This window comes from Callithrix jacchus, chromosome 7 (genome assembly GCF_049354715.1).
Source record: "Callithrix jacchus isolate 240 chromosome 7, calJac240_pri, whole genome shotgun sequence".
In the NCBI taxonomy this organism is placed as follows: Eukaryota; Metazoa; Chordata; class Mammalia; order Primates; family Cebidae; genus Callithrix; species Callithrix jacchus.
Window position 1 is genome coordinate 102,279,486 of NC_133508.1, and position 16,786 is coordinate 102,296,271.

General features: G+C 42.9%; 2 protein-coding genes across 2 annotated transcripts in view; both read right to left on the reverse strand.

Annotated features, from left to right (window-relative positions):
* The window catches only part of JAK1 (Janus kinase 1), a 255,358-nt gene extending 238,720 nt beyond the window's left edge, over positions 1 to 16,638 (reverse strand). Inside the window, exon 1 of the mRNA XM_035251738.3 lies at positions 16,510 to 16,638. The gene's annotated coding sequence lies outside the window, so the exon portion shown is untranslated. The remainder of the gene's footprint in view (positions 1 to 16,509) is intronic.
* On the reverse strand, positions 1,544 to 16,564 carry LOC144577198 (uncharacterized). The gene is made up of 3 exons (XM_078333120.1): positions 16,101 to 16,564; positions 15,550 to 15,733; positions 1,544 to 7,650 (listed from the first exon to the last, which is right to left on the reverse strand). The coding sequence occupies exons 1-3, from the start codon at positions 16,562 to 16,564 to the stop codon at positions 7,540 to 7,542; spliced, it is 759 nt and encodes a 252-aa protein (XP_078189246.1). The 3' UTR covers positions 1,544 to 7,539.
* Positions 16,639 to 16,786: the final 148 nt, after the last annotated feature.

The following is a 16,786-nucleotide window of genomic DNA, read 5'->3' on the forward strand; positions in this document are numbered from 1 at the left end:
GTTCTGTTCTCACAGAGCTCACCATCTTATGAGACATTAAAAATACACTCCCACAACAGTTGTGATTCAACTGACAAGTGCTCTGAAGGAAAAGTACGAAGTCCCATGAGATCAGATGTAGGCGGAATGTCAGGAAAAGCTCTCTAAGGAATCAGTACTTAGGCAGAAACTGAAGGGTAACAGATAAGGTGAACTGGATAGTAAGGGTGTCCCAGGCAGAAGGAAATGCACTTGACACAGACTTGATTCCTTGACAAAGGCCAGGCCAGTCAAGTGGGTATAAGAGATGGGACTTGAGGAGTAGGTAGGACCACACCTCCCAGGGCCTCATGGAGCAGCTGAATAGAAGCCATCCGAGGGTTTTAAACAAAGTAATGCCATGATCAAATTTTCATTTTACAGAGATAACTCCAGATGAAAAGCGGAGAAGGCGTCAGAAAAAGGCAAAAGGAACACAGTTCTAAACAGTGTAAGTTTAGAGCAATTTTACACATGCTGAGTCTAACTCTGTTTCAGAGACTCACCTACTAATCAACATAATACTAACTTCTTACATTGTTTCTGGACTCAAATCCCTGCTCTATCACTGACTAGCTGTGTGGCTTAGGGATCTATCGGGAGCCTGAGAGCCTCCTCAGGTTCTTCAGTTACGAAATGTGGAGAACTCTTCTACTCTTTGAGGATTTCAATGAGGATGAAATGAGTGCCTTGGTACACAGGCACTCAACAAATATTGACATCTCAAGCAAATAATCCTGTCAATTAAAGAAGTTAAAGGAGAAAGGGAAGGTCTCTCCTAGTCCTTTGACCCAATTACTTAAAATTCTACCTGTAAATTATGCAGGGGATCAGCATTTATTTAACAGTAGCTAATTCTATGCTGTTAGACTAGTGATATTAGAATAGCTTGAGACCTGATAGGTATGTCATTTTTTACATAAATTAGTGAATGATAAATGGAAAGATTCATGCCTCAATATACACTATATGTTACACTATGGTAGACTTTTAAAATTAAAAATCCATAATGCCCTCTCCATTAAAAAGGGAGGCTATAATTCCAGTGAAAAGGTTTTCCAGAAATCTAGTCCTTATCAATATAAATCTGGGAATTTCCACCTTTCCAAATCTAAGCTTCTACACTATAAATATTGCTGGACTAAGGAATCAGCAAACATAGCACTCCTCCTCAGTTCGATGTCCACAGCACATACGGGCTGATCACAAAGGTGTGATCACAGCACTCCTTTTGGCAGAGCCCAGATATGGTCTCAGAAGTCTTCCAGCAAAGTGCCCTACACAGCTACCTCCAACTGACCCCAAGATATTCCTGGTTCAAAGACGCTCATTTTCAAACTGAAAAAGATCAACCAATGGGAGTTTTTCTGGAATCTCATTTACAAAGATAGTAGCCAAAAAGTGAAAATACATTTTCTACAGATTAAATCAAAACAGTTCTCTATTTCTTCTCACTTTTAAACACAATCAGTCTCCTCATAATCTCATGGAAAATAAAATACAGTAATAGTCCAAATGCACAAAGCAAGGTATAATCAGCTTACTTTACTCCATTTCAATTACATAAATTTTAACATATTTACATTAGAAGCATTTCTCACAACCCAAAACCTCATAAAACTTAAAGAATCCAGCTGAGAATGTTCCACGCCTGCTTGGTTATTTATTAAAAGACAGGGTCTGGCTGTTACCCAGGCTGGAGTGCAAAGGCACCATCCTAGCTCACTGCAGCATTGAACTCCTGGGCACACATGATCATCCTGCTTCAGCCTCCTGAGGAGTTAGGACTGCTAGCATGCACCACCATGCCTGGACAATTTTTCGATTTGAGATAGAGTCTCACTTTGTTGCTCAGGCTGGTCTTGACCACCTCGGTCTCCCAGAGTACTGGGATCACAAGTGTGAGCCCCCACACCCAGCTCAGGCACATTCTAGCACTTGGCATTCTACTTCAGTGGGAATCTTTACACTCACCATGTCTTAAATATGAAAGAAAAATACAGAATGGACTTTTGGTACCTCCCTTACCTAACTTGTTCATGCTTCATGAAGAATTCTTGTGGTTAAAAACGACGACTAGAGGCCAGGCATGGTGGCTCATGCCTGTAATCCCAGCACTTTGGGAAGCCAAGGCAGGCAGATCACCTGAGGTCAGGAGTTCAAGACCAGCCTGGTCAACATGGCAAAATCCCATCTCTAAAAAAAGGTACAAAAATTAGCTGGGCCTGGTGGTGCATGCCTGCAGTCCCAGCTACTAGGGAGGCTGAGGCAGGAGAATCACTTGAACCTGAGAGGCAGAGGTTGCAGTGAGGCAAGACTGTGCCACTGCACTCCAACCTGGGCAACAGAGCAAGGCTTTGTCTCAAAAAAACAAACAAAAAATGACTATAATGATGAGGACAAACTACAAATAGACCTGTAAATACGAATGCAGAATTTTTATGAAGCAATTTTTAAAGGAAAAAAAATCCTCTGAAGTGTAGAAATGTTAAGAGACTTGTCTCAAAGAGCAACTGATCTGAAACTCACCAACAATGGGATAGACAGACCAGTGTTGTGGCTTAGGCCTGTAATCCTAGCACTTTTGGAGGCCAGAGCAGGTGGGCTGCTTGAGCCCAGGAGTTTAAAAGCCTAAGAAACATAGTGAGAACCTGTCTCTACAAAAAGAATTTGAAAAATTAGCCAGGCATGGTGGTGTACACCTGTAGTCTCAGCTAATCAGGAGGCTGAGGTCACAGTAAGCTGTGATGGCACCACTGCACTCGACCCTGGGCTGTGGAAGACCGTCTCCCTTGGGCCCCCCCAAAACAAAATGATACAAATTTGTGGTACACTTACAATTGGCTGGTTAATCAGAGAAACTAGAAATGTACTAGGCATAGCAAAGTATTTGAAACTAGTGTGGCAGGAACAAGAGCTAGCTGTCTGCTCCAACTGTGTGTGGTATGATCAAGGTAGAATACTGTGCAGGATCTGGTGGGGGTAGTGCAAGGTTCCTACAACTAAAATCTGATTTTCAAAGCATGACCCTAAGTGAGGACTTTGTGATTAAACAGACATGGTCCACACATGAATGCTTTTTGCCCACAGCTAATAAAGATGTGATCCCTTAGGGAAGGTTATTTCCAGTCTCAATGGCTGAATTCTTTTTATCAAATTTAAGCATCTAACAAATAGGAAAACTGTTCATGACAGCAAGCTGTAGACTGATCCTTTAACAAAGCTAGTAACAGATGACTTGTAAGACTAGGATACTTTTAAAAACTATACTTAATACTAATGCTATGATTTCATATGTTGTATGTTTATATTTTTTAAAAATGCCACACTTAAATGCTGCTTTAGTCTCATATGATTATATATATATGATTTCCCTAAGTAATTTGGGATTTCCCTCAAGTAATAGTAATTTTAAACACTATTACTTGAGGATTCAGCAATCCCAGACCTTTCCCTTCTTAGGAGTTCTTTCAGAGTTTCTGTCAAAAATTCCTTTTTTATTTAGGAAAATTCCAAGGCCCGGCACAGTGGCTCACGTCCGTAATCCCAGCATTCTGGGAGGCCGAGGGGGGCGGATCATGAGGTCAAGAGATCAAGAAAATTCCAAAGAATTTCAAGAGTGTAGCCTAACTCCAAAGAGATGGGCAGCTGAGGCAACTGGACAGGGATTTGAAGACCAGCAAGTTGCCCAATCTCACCAGAAAAGCCATAAAGCCAGCAAGAGATGCCACATCAACTGACTTCTTGTCCACGCCTTTTTCTCATCGTTTTTAATACTCATTGCTACTATATTTAGTAGCAATAAAAATATTTAGTTTTCTTTACATTTTATACAATTTTAAAGCTATGCTATGTTAGAAACCCTGCAAACATGTGTAAAGGACTTCAGATTAGAGAACTTGACATGCATAAAGACCATGGCAATTACATTTTAATTGCTTACTTGAAACAGCAGTTATCTTCACACTGAAAACTAAGGGAGAGCAGAGAAATCAACTAAAGCATGTTTTTGGCTTCAAGAGGGTTATTATCCCGAATCCCTTTTATTGTGATACTATACACATAAAGTTTTCCATTTGTAGGTGTACATTCTGTGGCATTAAGTACATTCACATAGTTGTGCAACAGCCATCATCATTACATCTTCCCCAAATACAACTCCACTAAACACTTAACTCCCCATTTCTCCCTCTCCCTCAGCTCCTGGCAACCATCAACTTCCTGGCTGTATGAATTTAATGACTCTAGGAGCCTCATGAGTGGAATCACAGTGTATGTCCTTTTGTGTCTGGCTTATTTCTCTTATCTTCAAGGTTCATCCATGTTGTGGCATATGTCAGAATTTCCTTCCTTTTAAGGCTGAATAATATTCCAATGTAGGTATACACTACATTTCATTTATCTACTTATCCATCAATGGACACTTGAGTTGCTCCTACCTTTTGGCTATTGTGAATCATGCTGCTATAAACATGAGTGTACTAAAATCTTTACAAGTGCCTTCTTTCACATCTTTTGGTTACATACCCAGAAGTGGAATTGCTGGATTATATGGTATTTCTAGGTTTAATTGTATCCTTCCCATTCTCACATACTTCACCTAAATTGAAGAATCCACTGAATACACAAACCAAACATGTACTGTTTTAAGCAAGGCCATGGAAAAACCCTATCGCATCTGTCTTGTATCACTTCTCACTTAACCTGTTGGAACACCTTACATCTAAGAAATGCCTTGAAGATGCCAAAGACCTCCAGGTCCAAGCAAGCTTCTGGAGCTCCTGCTGCAGACTGAGCCTCAGCCTTCTTGTTTAGAGGAAAGGGGACCCAGCACAGCTGTCAGTAGTGCAGGGGTGACTGCAAACAACACCCCACAGGCTTGGTTGTAGATTTTCATGTCAAGGTTGGGTGAGTATAAAACCCAGTACATTATTATAAAACTAGTAGTGGGGAAAACAGGAAGATCAGGGAAGGTGGTGAAACTTCACCAAGGCCAACAATTGCACAACACATTACTTACTGAAGCACTTTTTTCCACCTGCTAAAACACTAAACTTAGGAGTGTTTCAAATTACTTGAAGATTCACCAGTCCCATAACTTTCCCTTCCTAAAAGTTATTCCAGAGTTTCTGTCGGAAATTCCTTTTAAGAAAACTCCAAGGAATTTCAGGAGTGGTAGCGTAACTGGAAGGAGCCCTCTCTCTGTAATTGATCAAAAACAGTGTAGCTTACATAGGAAACTTAGAGAAATTGTGGATCTATGAGGACACGTGAAGGTACTAGGCTATAATGTGGTCAATGTGTCTGAAACATAACAGTTCTGGGCCAACCAAGTGAGGCTCAAGGGGTCACCACTAAGAATGGTTCCTCTCTGGGTAAGGAAGAGGGAAGAGACATTAAAGGGAACTACAATAGCCAGCAAAGGAACACAGTGACCATCAATGTCTGAGGACTGGTACAATGAAGGACAAGGCAGAACCTCCCTATATGGGGACTACTCCCTTCCAGTTCTCTTTCTTCCCCACTGTATCCCAGTGCAGGACCTGATAATATACCTGGCCCATATCTAAGACATGGAGTTGCCAGTGCTGACTCGTAGGTAAGGTTCACTGTATGTTAAGAAGTCACACGAAGCCAGCCACAGAGGCTCATGCCTGTACTCTCAGGACTTTGGGAAGCTGAGGTTGGAGAATCACTTGAGGACAGGAGTTGGAGACCCGTCTGGCCAACATGGTAAAACCCCATCTCTTCTAAAAACACAAAATTAGCCAGGCCTGGTGGTACCCACCTGCAATCCCAGATACCTGGCAGGCTGAGGCACAAGGATAGCTTGACCCCAGGAGGCAGAGGTCGCAGTTAGCCAAGACTGAGAGCCACGGCACTCTAGCCTGATGACAGAGTGAGACTCTTTTTTGTAAAAAAAGGTCACATATTGTTTTCTCCCCTCCCTGGCCTTTCTTCTCTCTGTGGTAGGTAGGTTCAAATTAGGGCCTGACCTCAGCTATCTCTGTCCTCTTTACCCAAGCATACGGGCCACTGCTTTGGGTTCCTACACCAGTCAGACATCCACAAGCTCCCAGATACAGACATGAGCCTCGGAAAAGGTAACATACCCTATTAGGCTTTGAGCCTAAAACAGGTTACGTGAAATTACCTGAGCCTTGCAGAGTACAGTGATCTAACACATCACCAAGTCATGTACTTTGTTTCTGTTTTGCTATTGTTCCATATGTACCGTGTCCCTAGGAGTCTGGAGGGAAGAGGGATGTCTGGCTGAGGACATGTGGGAAATCCTGGGTTCTCCAATAACCACCTTTTGCCCCCAGCAGTACTCTCTATAGTAAGATGGAGGTTGAAGATGTGTGGTGCTGTTAAATTTCCTAGTCATGGCTGGGTGTGGTGGCTTATGTCTGTAATCCCAGCACTTTGGGAGGCTAAGGTGAGAAAATCAATTAAACTGAGGAGGTCAAGATCAGCCTTGGCAACATAGTGAGCTCCCGTCTCTACTAAAAATTTGCAGGAGAGTGGCCTGAGCCTGTAGTCTCAGCTACTCAGGAGACTGAGGCGGGAGGATGTTTGAGCCCGGGAGATCAAGGCTACAGTGAGCTATGATCACGCCACCGCACTCCAGTGTGGGCAACAGAGACCCTGTCTCAAAAACAACTTTCCTAGTCTTTCATGCACATGTGTTGCTGCCTTGGTGTTTACAGTTTCACATTCCTCATCACAGACTAATCCTTATTTGATAGAAATAAAATAATTTACATTTTATTTTTATGTAAAGGTGACAGCAGGAGCAATAACATAGGCATTCCGTAAATATTCTTTTGAATTAGGCCAGATCCTAAATATCCAGAAAGAAACATGACATGTCACTATCTACTCCTTCAAGACAAAGATACGCTTTTTTCTTTCCTCACTTCAATAAGCCGGTCTACAAAGATGGACTTTTATTTATGCAGTAATTTCAATACCATTCAACATATTGGACTCTTTCTTTCCTTTCTGTAAGTAGAAACTGATTTTGAAATCTAGAAGTGTGCTGACAAGAGCCAAGCTGTTCTAATTAGGTTACCTTTCACACTTACAAAAATGATACAAAGTTCTCTGAATATCATTCCAGAAATATTAACTCATACTTATCTATTTTCAGTCTCCTAAAGGTTCCAAAGAGCTTAATATATGTTCACTCAGCACAACACTGCTGTTCCAACAACTACCCCATGTTACAAAACAAGGCAAAAAGAAGTAGAATAACTCTCCCTATGCCCCAGGAAAAAATACGACAGAGGCGCAGCTTAAGAGGGTTTCTGGGTCCCGGCCACCTGTTTCACATTCCTCTTTCGCCTTCTTTCTTCCTGGGCACGGTGAGGCTCCTCTGATGGAAGGCAAGATGGCTGCCATCCTTCAGTTATCACAGTACTGTACCTTTAGAATGGACAGCATCAGCACTGTGATAACTGAGCCAGGGCAGCCTGTCAGTCACTGTGTCGGTAAACGGCATCCTTTCTGGTGGCTGCATTACTCTCTCTGAAGGCTCCCCATGAAGTGAAGGACTAAAAGATCCCCTTCTGGTTGGAGACGTGAGGAGGCAGAAGAAAAAGAAGGATCAGAGCCCAGCAAGTGGTGAGGCTGAAATATTAAAAGGCCCAGTTGAATTATATTAGAATGAAAGATGAACACATGACTTATACATATTAATGAGGATGAACAACTGCATGATTAGGTTTTTGCTCTGATAATACATCAAATATGCAGCAAGCTTCCAGCATCTTTCAGTCTAACTCTTTCATGCATGGATTCACTGACTATGCCTCCCTGACCTCAATCATTGATTATATAGAGAGAACGACTACTGTGTTCCAAGGCCTCTTCTAGGTGTTCAGGAAATAAACATAAATACAACATGATTCCTGTCTTCAAAGTGGTCACAAGCAAACATGACAATACTACTTCACATCTGCCAAACATTCAAAAATTTTCTGCGTGTTTTCTCACTTGGTTTTCACAAGAACCCCACGGAGCTGGCAATGAATTATTCATTAATTCATCAAAAAAGGATTCTGGAAATAGGTTAGATATTACACTATTTTATAGATAGAAAAAAAACCTTAGAGAGGTTAGATGATTTACAAGAGATCATGTATTGCTAAGTTATGGTGAACCCATGCTCAGATCCATGTCAAATGAGTGAATCCAGTGCTTTTTTTTTCCTACCCTACCCTAGCTGTCCAACTCCATCAACTGGATATTCAGTTTACACAAACAGGATTTCTAAAAACATTTACTTTTTATTTTTACTTTTTTCAGTAACTGAGATCATGAAGCAGAAACTAGTGGGGTTTTATAATTAAGAAGAAAGATGCACATTAGCAAAAAATGACGTTCATTCTTGTTCTGTGTGCTAAGAATGTACTCAAATTGGTAACATTGATATTTTATGTCAATTCTACACCTATAGTGATACTGACAACCCTCAGAATACATTTTTTAAAAGTAGTAAGATATACACATATCACTTGCTTTTAAATTATCTGTACCTTTGAGATGTACTCTGAAGTCATTTTAGGGATGATTCTTATTTTAATACAAAGTACAAAGATTCTGAAATTGGAATTCAGGCATCAGAATATCAACTTATTAAAACCATGATTCACTCGGGTTTTTTCCATGTCAGTCATGAGGTTTCAAGTTATTTCGGTATGAGTGGAATTTGACAGATATTTGAAAAATAATTATATTTTCATTAGGCATTTGCTCAATTTCAAAGACTCATTATATGTGTATTAGATATTAGCACTGTACTTAAATAAGTCAGATAGACGAATCAATTCTTTAGATCAGCAGAATTCAGAAAAGAACCTACAGTGAATATAACTCAACTGTTAAAGTGAATATAACTCAACTGTTAACTTTATGTACTATGAAAATGATCTTACCTTCAGAAAAGTAATATCCAATGAAACAATCCACCTACGCAAAAATTTAAAACAACATTGTCTAAAGTGCAAAAATATCTAAAAATTAAGGAGGTCATCATCTAGGCCTCAACCAACTGTAATACAGAGTTGAAACACGAGAGGGCAACGAAGATTTAAAAAAAAAAAAATCACAGTTGGATACCATAACCTAAGGTTCCTGGAAACAGCTGCACATTTTCACCCAAATTATAAACATCTGTTACGTGAACAAAGACACTGTGATTATTTTGGAGTAAAATTTTAGATAGCTGTCCCACCTAAAAGGATAAGATTACCACCTAATATTTCTTGACCACAAATTCTGTCAGCTTTGGAAAAATGAATACTTACCCTAAAATACTTTTGGTAAGTATGAAGACAAATAAATAATCCTGACATGTTTGGTAGTTATTAGACTGTTCTTCACCAAAATAACTATTAGTGTGATTGAATATCTAAATATGAAGTATAAAGATGAAGTAAATGTAATGTACTGCAAAGTTTAAATTCACTCTATTAGCCATTACCAAAATCCATACAACTAAACATTTTTGGTACAGTAAGTAAAAGATACTTCCTTTTTCTCCTTATTTTTCTCTCATTTCATTTTTTTCTACCTAAATTAGAAAAAAATAAAGCAGCCGTAATAACAAGCAGCAAACTCATTATTCTGTGAAGTTACTTAAAAGTAACATTCTCTGATTCTAAAGCAGTTTCAAGGAAGAAAAATTCAGAATACTATTTTTAAAATAATGCTTCAAAAATGTGACTTGCTCTTTCTTGAAAATTATGTTTATAAATGTGCATTTTTGAAAATTTAAATTCAGAAATATTTCTTTTTCAGCATGTTTCTTCTAAGAACTGAGTGGTTTAAACTTATAAACAAGTGACTATAAGTACTCATGCTACAGTAAGACAGAATAACTGCATATTAAGAGAGGAAGAGAAAATGGTGATGTAAAATGCTTTCCTCCAGGACCCAAACTGATTTTAAACTAGCTCTTTGATGTTTAAAATGATACAACTAGGAACAATTCTTCATAATGCATATACCAAATATTATATACAAAATCAGGTACTTAGAGAAAACTGGCATACCAATGAACTTTTAAAATAATGTGGAGTACAAGGCCAGGCATGGTGGCTCATGCTTGTAATCTCAGCGCTTTAGGAGGCCGAGGCGGGAGGACTGATTGAGCCCAAGAGTTCAAGACCAGTCTGGGCAACATAGTGGAACCCCATCTCTACAAAAAATAGTATTAGCAGGGTATGGTGGCACAGGCCTGTAGTCCCAGCTACTTTGGAGGCTGAGGTGGGAGGACTGCTTGAACATAAGAGGCCGAGGTTGCCATGACTGTACCACTGCACTCCAGCCTGGGTGACAAAGTAAGACCCTTTCTCAATCAATCAACCAACAAATATAAGCACAAAAAACATGCTACATCTCTCTTATTTATAACCTAAAATGAAAATATTATTTTAAACTTTTAAATATCTGATTATATATTAAATAAATGAAGGTACCATAAGTTGCTGGCCATGCAAAATATTTGAAAATACTTTTAAACTATAGGTTAGTGTATTTAAATCCACTGACCTTTTAATTAGCGTGATTTGTTTTCCAATTTGAAAATCGTCATCTAATTCTGTGATACTATATAAAATGTACAAATTTGACCACACTGAGATGTTATAAACATGTAAGCAAAAGTTGCTCAAATGTCAACTACTGCTTTGTCACAAGTACACAGAATGTACCTGCATTTTACTGCAAAACTTTGCTATATTGAGTTTTTAAAAACTAATTTGTGTCAAAGATTAATGGGGGTGGCAGGTTACAGATTTTTTCTCTTTTGTGGAAAAAGAAATTGGCAAAAAGGCAAGAAAAAGTCAAGGAACACTGCCCTGTGCAAAGTTAGCCCCTATTCTCGAAGAGAAGCATTAACTGGGGTGTCATCTTTTTAACTGACTTTGAGCACTGGCGCCTAAATAATCTCATGCTATATAGCCTTAGCAGGTCCATGTGGAGGAAAAAAAAAACCTATGGACAAGTAACACAAGAGAAGAATGAGCTTTCTTCCTCATGTTGACAAAGACTTTAGTCCAAAAAGGCTCCAGGAGACTAAAAATTTATAAATACATGGACTGGCCCATATAGATTATATGGGCCTCTTCCCTTCAAACATGTCCTCAGCACAGTATTTTTAGTCCAACTGTATACTCCACAGTTAATTTACTTTCTGATTTTGCTCTAGATCACATTTCACCGCTCTCACCCCCCATATTTTAGTATAGTTGGCTCACAAGTTAGTTTTATATGCCAGCTAACTTCAAAATGATCCACCCCTGGCTAAACATCTCTAAAAACCCTGATGGTCTCCAATTAATCTATGATTTCCTCATTACTGCAGCTCTGCCATTTAGAAATGCTGGATCTCAGATTTTCAAATTCCCTTAATGGACAGCTCAAGGGGCCAATACCAAAGATTTGCAATGCCCTCCAATTCTACAGCCTTGGGCTGTTCCAGGAACAAATTACACTCCACTTTCCGGCAGAGTCCACCCTTCTCGAAGCTTCTATTCCTACATCTGGAAAATGAACACATTTCTACTAGTAACACATGCCACAGTGGCAGTGCATTCAGTAAGTACTGTATTGTATACTGCAATTTAATTTGGTGCTGTTTATACCTTATTTCCCAAGTCAACAGGTCTCTTTCTGAAGTCAGAAACTATTTTACTCCTGTCCCTTCCCAACACTTAGTGGTCATTCCACAAAATGCTAGCTCAACAAATACTTGATTAATTGATGAACCTCTCCATTTCTCAGGGAGCCTCTAAATAGGTTATCAAGAGTATGTTTAATTCCAGTCTCTGTTTATATGGTCTTAGGTAAGGTGTTTGGCAGTTTGGCATCTATAAAATAAAGGGATAGTACTGACTAGTCCCTAAGTTCCTTCCAGTGAGACTTCTGAATCTCATTAGACAAAACAAAACCCCCAAGACCGCGCTACCTCTATGCATGTCAGCATTGTACTGTTTTTGGAGGAAAGGAGTCAGCAACCTTGTGGGCCCAATTACCACCAGTGGAGCCCTGATGGGAGTGGTGGGGGAGGCAGAAATTAGATGAAGGAAAGAAAAAATAAATGGAAGTGAGTGACAGATGAGCAGAATCACTAAAATGCCACCAGGTGTCACAAATGTTACTTTGCCACACATTTTCTGGTATCTTTTTCTATGCCCAGGAGCCTTTTACAAAAGCAGCAATAGCCAGGTATGTGAGTATCCAAATTATCCCAGGACACCCCTGCTAGCCATTCTAGAATGCTGGACTTTTACACTTATCTCCCTATTGTAACAGTAATAATGTAATACTTGGGGTACCCAATCATCACACGGAACACTGCAGTGGAAAGTAGATAGTTCACAAACATGAAATAACAATATTTCATACAGTCACCACTTTTGAAATTAAACCATGGGGCTAGGCACAGTGGCTCACGCCTGTAATCCCAGCACTCTGGGAAGCCAAGGCAGGCAGAATACCTGAGCTTAGGAGTTCAAGACCTGCCTGGCCAACATGGTGAAACCCCATCTCTACTAAAAATACAAAAAATCAGCAGGGCATGGTGGCGCATGCCTGTAGTCCCAGCTACTCTGAAGGCTGAGACAGGAGAATCGCTTGAACCTGGGAGGTGGAGGTTGCAGTGAGCCAAGATCATATCACTGCTCTCCAGCCTGGATGACAGAGTGAGACTCCCATCTGGGGTGGGGAGGGGTGAGGGGAGAAAGAAAGAAAAGGAAATTAATCCATAGATGAGAAGGAGTGATGCAGGGCTGAGTTGTCCAATGTGGTACAAGCTACACATGTAATTTTCAATTCTCTAGTAGCCACATTAATAAACAGGCAGAATTAATAGTACATTCATTTAACCCAATATATCTAAAATATTATCTGAACATGCAGTCAACATAAAATTAATGCGCTATTCTACTGTCTTTGAAATCTGAAGAGTACCTCACACTTACACATCCCAATTCTAAATTTTCATTGGAAATACTTAATTTGTACTTAGATTTCAAAAAACTTAGTTTTAACAGTAGATGCATAAGCTCAAGTATGTTTCCAAACATAAATAAGCTTTCCAATAACTAAATCAAGTTATCGATTTTTAAAATTAAATAAAATTTAAAATTGAGCTTTTCCTCACCCTTGCCATATTTCAGATGGTTAACAGCCACGTGGCTAGTGGCTACCATATTAGGGCAGGTGTCCTGTCTCTGTCACCTGGATTCTTTTAAACCAGAACCAGAGTAAAAGAAGTTACCCCATCAACCAGCAAGTCATGTTACAGCACCCACCAAGTGCTCAAATTATACCAAGTATTTTCTGCTCCACTTCCAATCCTTAAGTTGTCAACACTTCAGTAACGATCATTTATTAGGCAGCCCTTCCAAAAGACTGAGTAACTATTTTAGCTCAGAGAGGAAGGCATATCTCAATTCAGGGACAGAATGGAGGCACTGAGATTCAAAGACAAGGGGTTAATTTCCAAGGTGAAGGTAGAAAATCCTGACATCTTTACTTCTTTTTCCAGGGTATCAGTCATCTACAAAAGTTACAATTATTGTGTATTACAATTATTGTTTATGAGCCTCTCAACTTACATACAGCAGCTGTCACTGCATCCTCAGCTTCTCTGTCTTCCTTAAGAGCTCCCTCCTAGCTTCCTGAAACAACCTCTGTCTAGAGCAGACTCTGCAGAGGAGCCCCTCTTTAATTCATATTCTGAAAAGTGCTGTTATTGTTGACATACCAAAACTTATGAATAATTCAATAAATGAATCTCGAACCATCCTATTTAATATTCATAGGTCTAGGTACCCAACTCTATCTACAGAAAAGCTTTTCTGAAATACATGGGAAGTATCCCACAACCCTCCCCCAAAGGAACCAATTATGTACACTATATAGCCTTCTCTCCCTGCTCACTACCCATGTCAAAGTTCACTGTGTTCCTCCTGCAGCTGATTTAAAAGTTGATCTTTTCAAGGAGCTGGATTCCTAAGGTAGTTCTATTTTGAGCCTTCTTCCTGTTCTGAAGCTAAAGTTGGAAGGGCTTAGGTGGTGATGTCATGGAAGGGAGACTGTTGGTTTCTATAGGAGGGTCTTCTCTGTCAACTCTGGGAATGCTCAAATGGGGAAAACTGAGAGTATTACTTTTGATCTTTTTCTCCCTCCTTCCCTTTAGAGTATCAGCTATTCCTCAGCCAGCAAGAAAACAAGTTCAAATAAGCCTGCAAACAGATTTACATATTTTACATGCTAAACATCTAATAAATGAAAAGACTGAGAAAAAGAAAAATACCTCACTGTATGGAAGAGAGGTTGACAACCTCCCTCTGCACCCCTTTCCCTAAATATCTATCATAGGACATGGGGCAAAAAGAATGGGAGAGACAACTGGTAATAATAATAAAGGGGTTACATAGCCAGGAGGCTTGAAGAGGGAAACGCTTGGAATATTCAGGACAGAAGGAGACCCCTGGGTCCCTGTTCCTCCACTGTGTTCTCCTCCCTTTTGGAATGGTCAGACTTGGGGCTGGGTGTGTCTTCTGCTTGGTTTTTTGGCTCTGGAAAAGCAAAAGGGGCCAGGGTGGGGCCTGGGGAAAGAACGCCAAAGACAGGCTGTTTAGGCCTGGTTCTGGGTTATCCTTAAGGGGAAAATAAAGGGGGCTATGGGAGGAGAGCAGATTCCATTATAAGACCCAGAGGGGAATAAAAAGCAGCGCACTGGGCGAAAGGGGTTCTTTCTCTCTCTCCCTCTCTCTCTCCCTCTCAACCTAAGCCCAGGAGCTACTTGCTGGTTGGTGGGGGCCGTATCAAAGGGAAGAGAAAATCCCAAAACATTGGCAGACCACAACTTGCCGGGGGAAAGGGTGGTGGGAGACAGGCATGTCGAATGAAATCAGCAGGTGAAAGCAGCAATTTTTGGCCAATGCTGAGATTGGGGAGGGGAATAACCGAGAACCCTGGAGAGCAGGGGATTCCCTGGTTTCTCAGCTCACCTCTCCTCCAAAGCGGGGATAAGCACAGGTGTGGTCTTTCTCCAGGAAGGTGGCAGCTGGTGTGCGGGTAGCAGAGTGAGGCAAAGAATTCCTCGTACGGGAAGGCAGGGAGAAGCCCTGGGGTCAGCTGCGGCCAGGAGCCGGCGTCTCCGCCAAGTCCCCTCCCCCTGCCTGAAAACCGACCTGGACCGGCACAAATTACAGCAACGCACCCCTCTCCCCAATAATGTTTCTAATAAAAGAAACAGACTCTCATGCCTATATAAAAAACCGCGAGCTCTAGCTGACGGAAATAAACAGGTGAGCCGGGAGAGGAGCGGGAAAACGGAATGGGAGAACGAAGGGGGAGAAGGCGTTCCCGAACGTGCAAAGAAATCGAGGCTTCTCCGCCCTCCCTCCACCCTCCTCGTCTCCGGCCGGGGAGAATCTGCGTGGCAGGGCGCAAGCTAAAAACGCCACTGACGGACCCCTCTTCCCGCCCCGTGCCCGTTCTCCCTCCTACCCCAGACTCCAGCGCCCCGGCCTCGTGGTAGCGCCCGGTATCCGGCGCCGCGCGGGGCTCGCCCTCTCTCCGGACCGCCGCCGCCACCGCCGCGGGGACTCCGGTCTTCCTCTCTCCTCCCTCCCTCCTCCACCTCCGCTGCCGCCGCCGCCGCCGCCTCCTCTTAGACTCCTCCCGCTGGCTCCTTCATGTAAACAACATCCAGGCTCTATTTACAGTCGCCGCCGGACGGCGAGGGACCCACGCCAGCACCCTGGACGCGGGCGGGGGCGGGGGAAAAGCGAGTGCGCAACATTTACACACACACACCCCGCCCCTCCGCGCCGCTCCCCTCCCGGGGGCCGAGCCGGGCGCCCGGGGCTCCCCGCGCCGCCGCTGACACCCGGGCGAGGGCCGCGGGAAACCGCGGAAATGCCCATGGGCGAGGTCGCCCGGCTACCCCTCGGGAAAAACACTTGCGCGCGCTAACAACAACAAACCCAGCCCGGCAACACCCTCGAAGTCCGTCCTGGAGTGTAGAGGCCCGGCCCGCCCCGCGCCCCGCCGCCTACCCCGAGGTGGCGAACTGCGTGCGGTCCCCCAAGGCGGCTGAAGGCAGGCGCTCGGCGCGGGGCAGGAGCGCGCCCTCGGCCCCCGGTGTCGCCCGGCCCTCCCCCAGACCGCTTTGCGGACGCCGAGCTGGCCGAGCCCCGCGGCTACGTGTGCGTGTGCGCCGCGGCCAGCCCCTCCGGAGCAGCTCCGTGCGCCCCACGGCTTTCCGCGCCCCCAGGCCGGCTCCGACGCGCCCGGAGACTGGGCCGGGAGCGCAGTGGCCAGCACTCCACGGCGGCGCACGGGCGCGCACTCGGACGTCCACACTCCGCGTACCGAGCCCAGCGCGGCCGCACGCCGCTTGCCTCACGCCTCCCGCGGGCCTCGCGCCCCACCGCCCCCGCGCCCGGCCGCCGCCCCCACACCCACCTGCGCCCCCGGGGGTCCCGAGCCCCCCTTCCTTTGTTCTTCCCGCTATTTGCATGAGGATTATCTAATGACGCAGCAAGGCTCGCCACAACGTGACCGTCGCCATTTTTCTGTTTTTATTCTATCTCTGCCATGTGATAGATGAGGGGGGGTTGGAAAAGGGAGAGAGACGGGATTAAAAAAAAAAAAAAAAAAAAAAAAAAAACTTCCGGGTCTCATGACCGGGAAGGGAGGAAAACAAAAGGGAGACGAGACACAACTCCAGGGGAAAGATGTG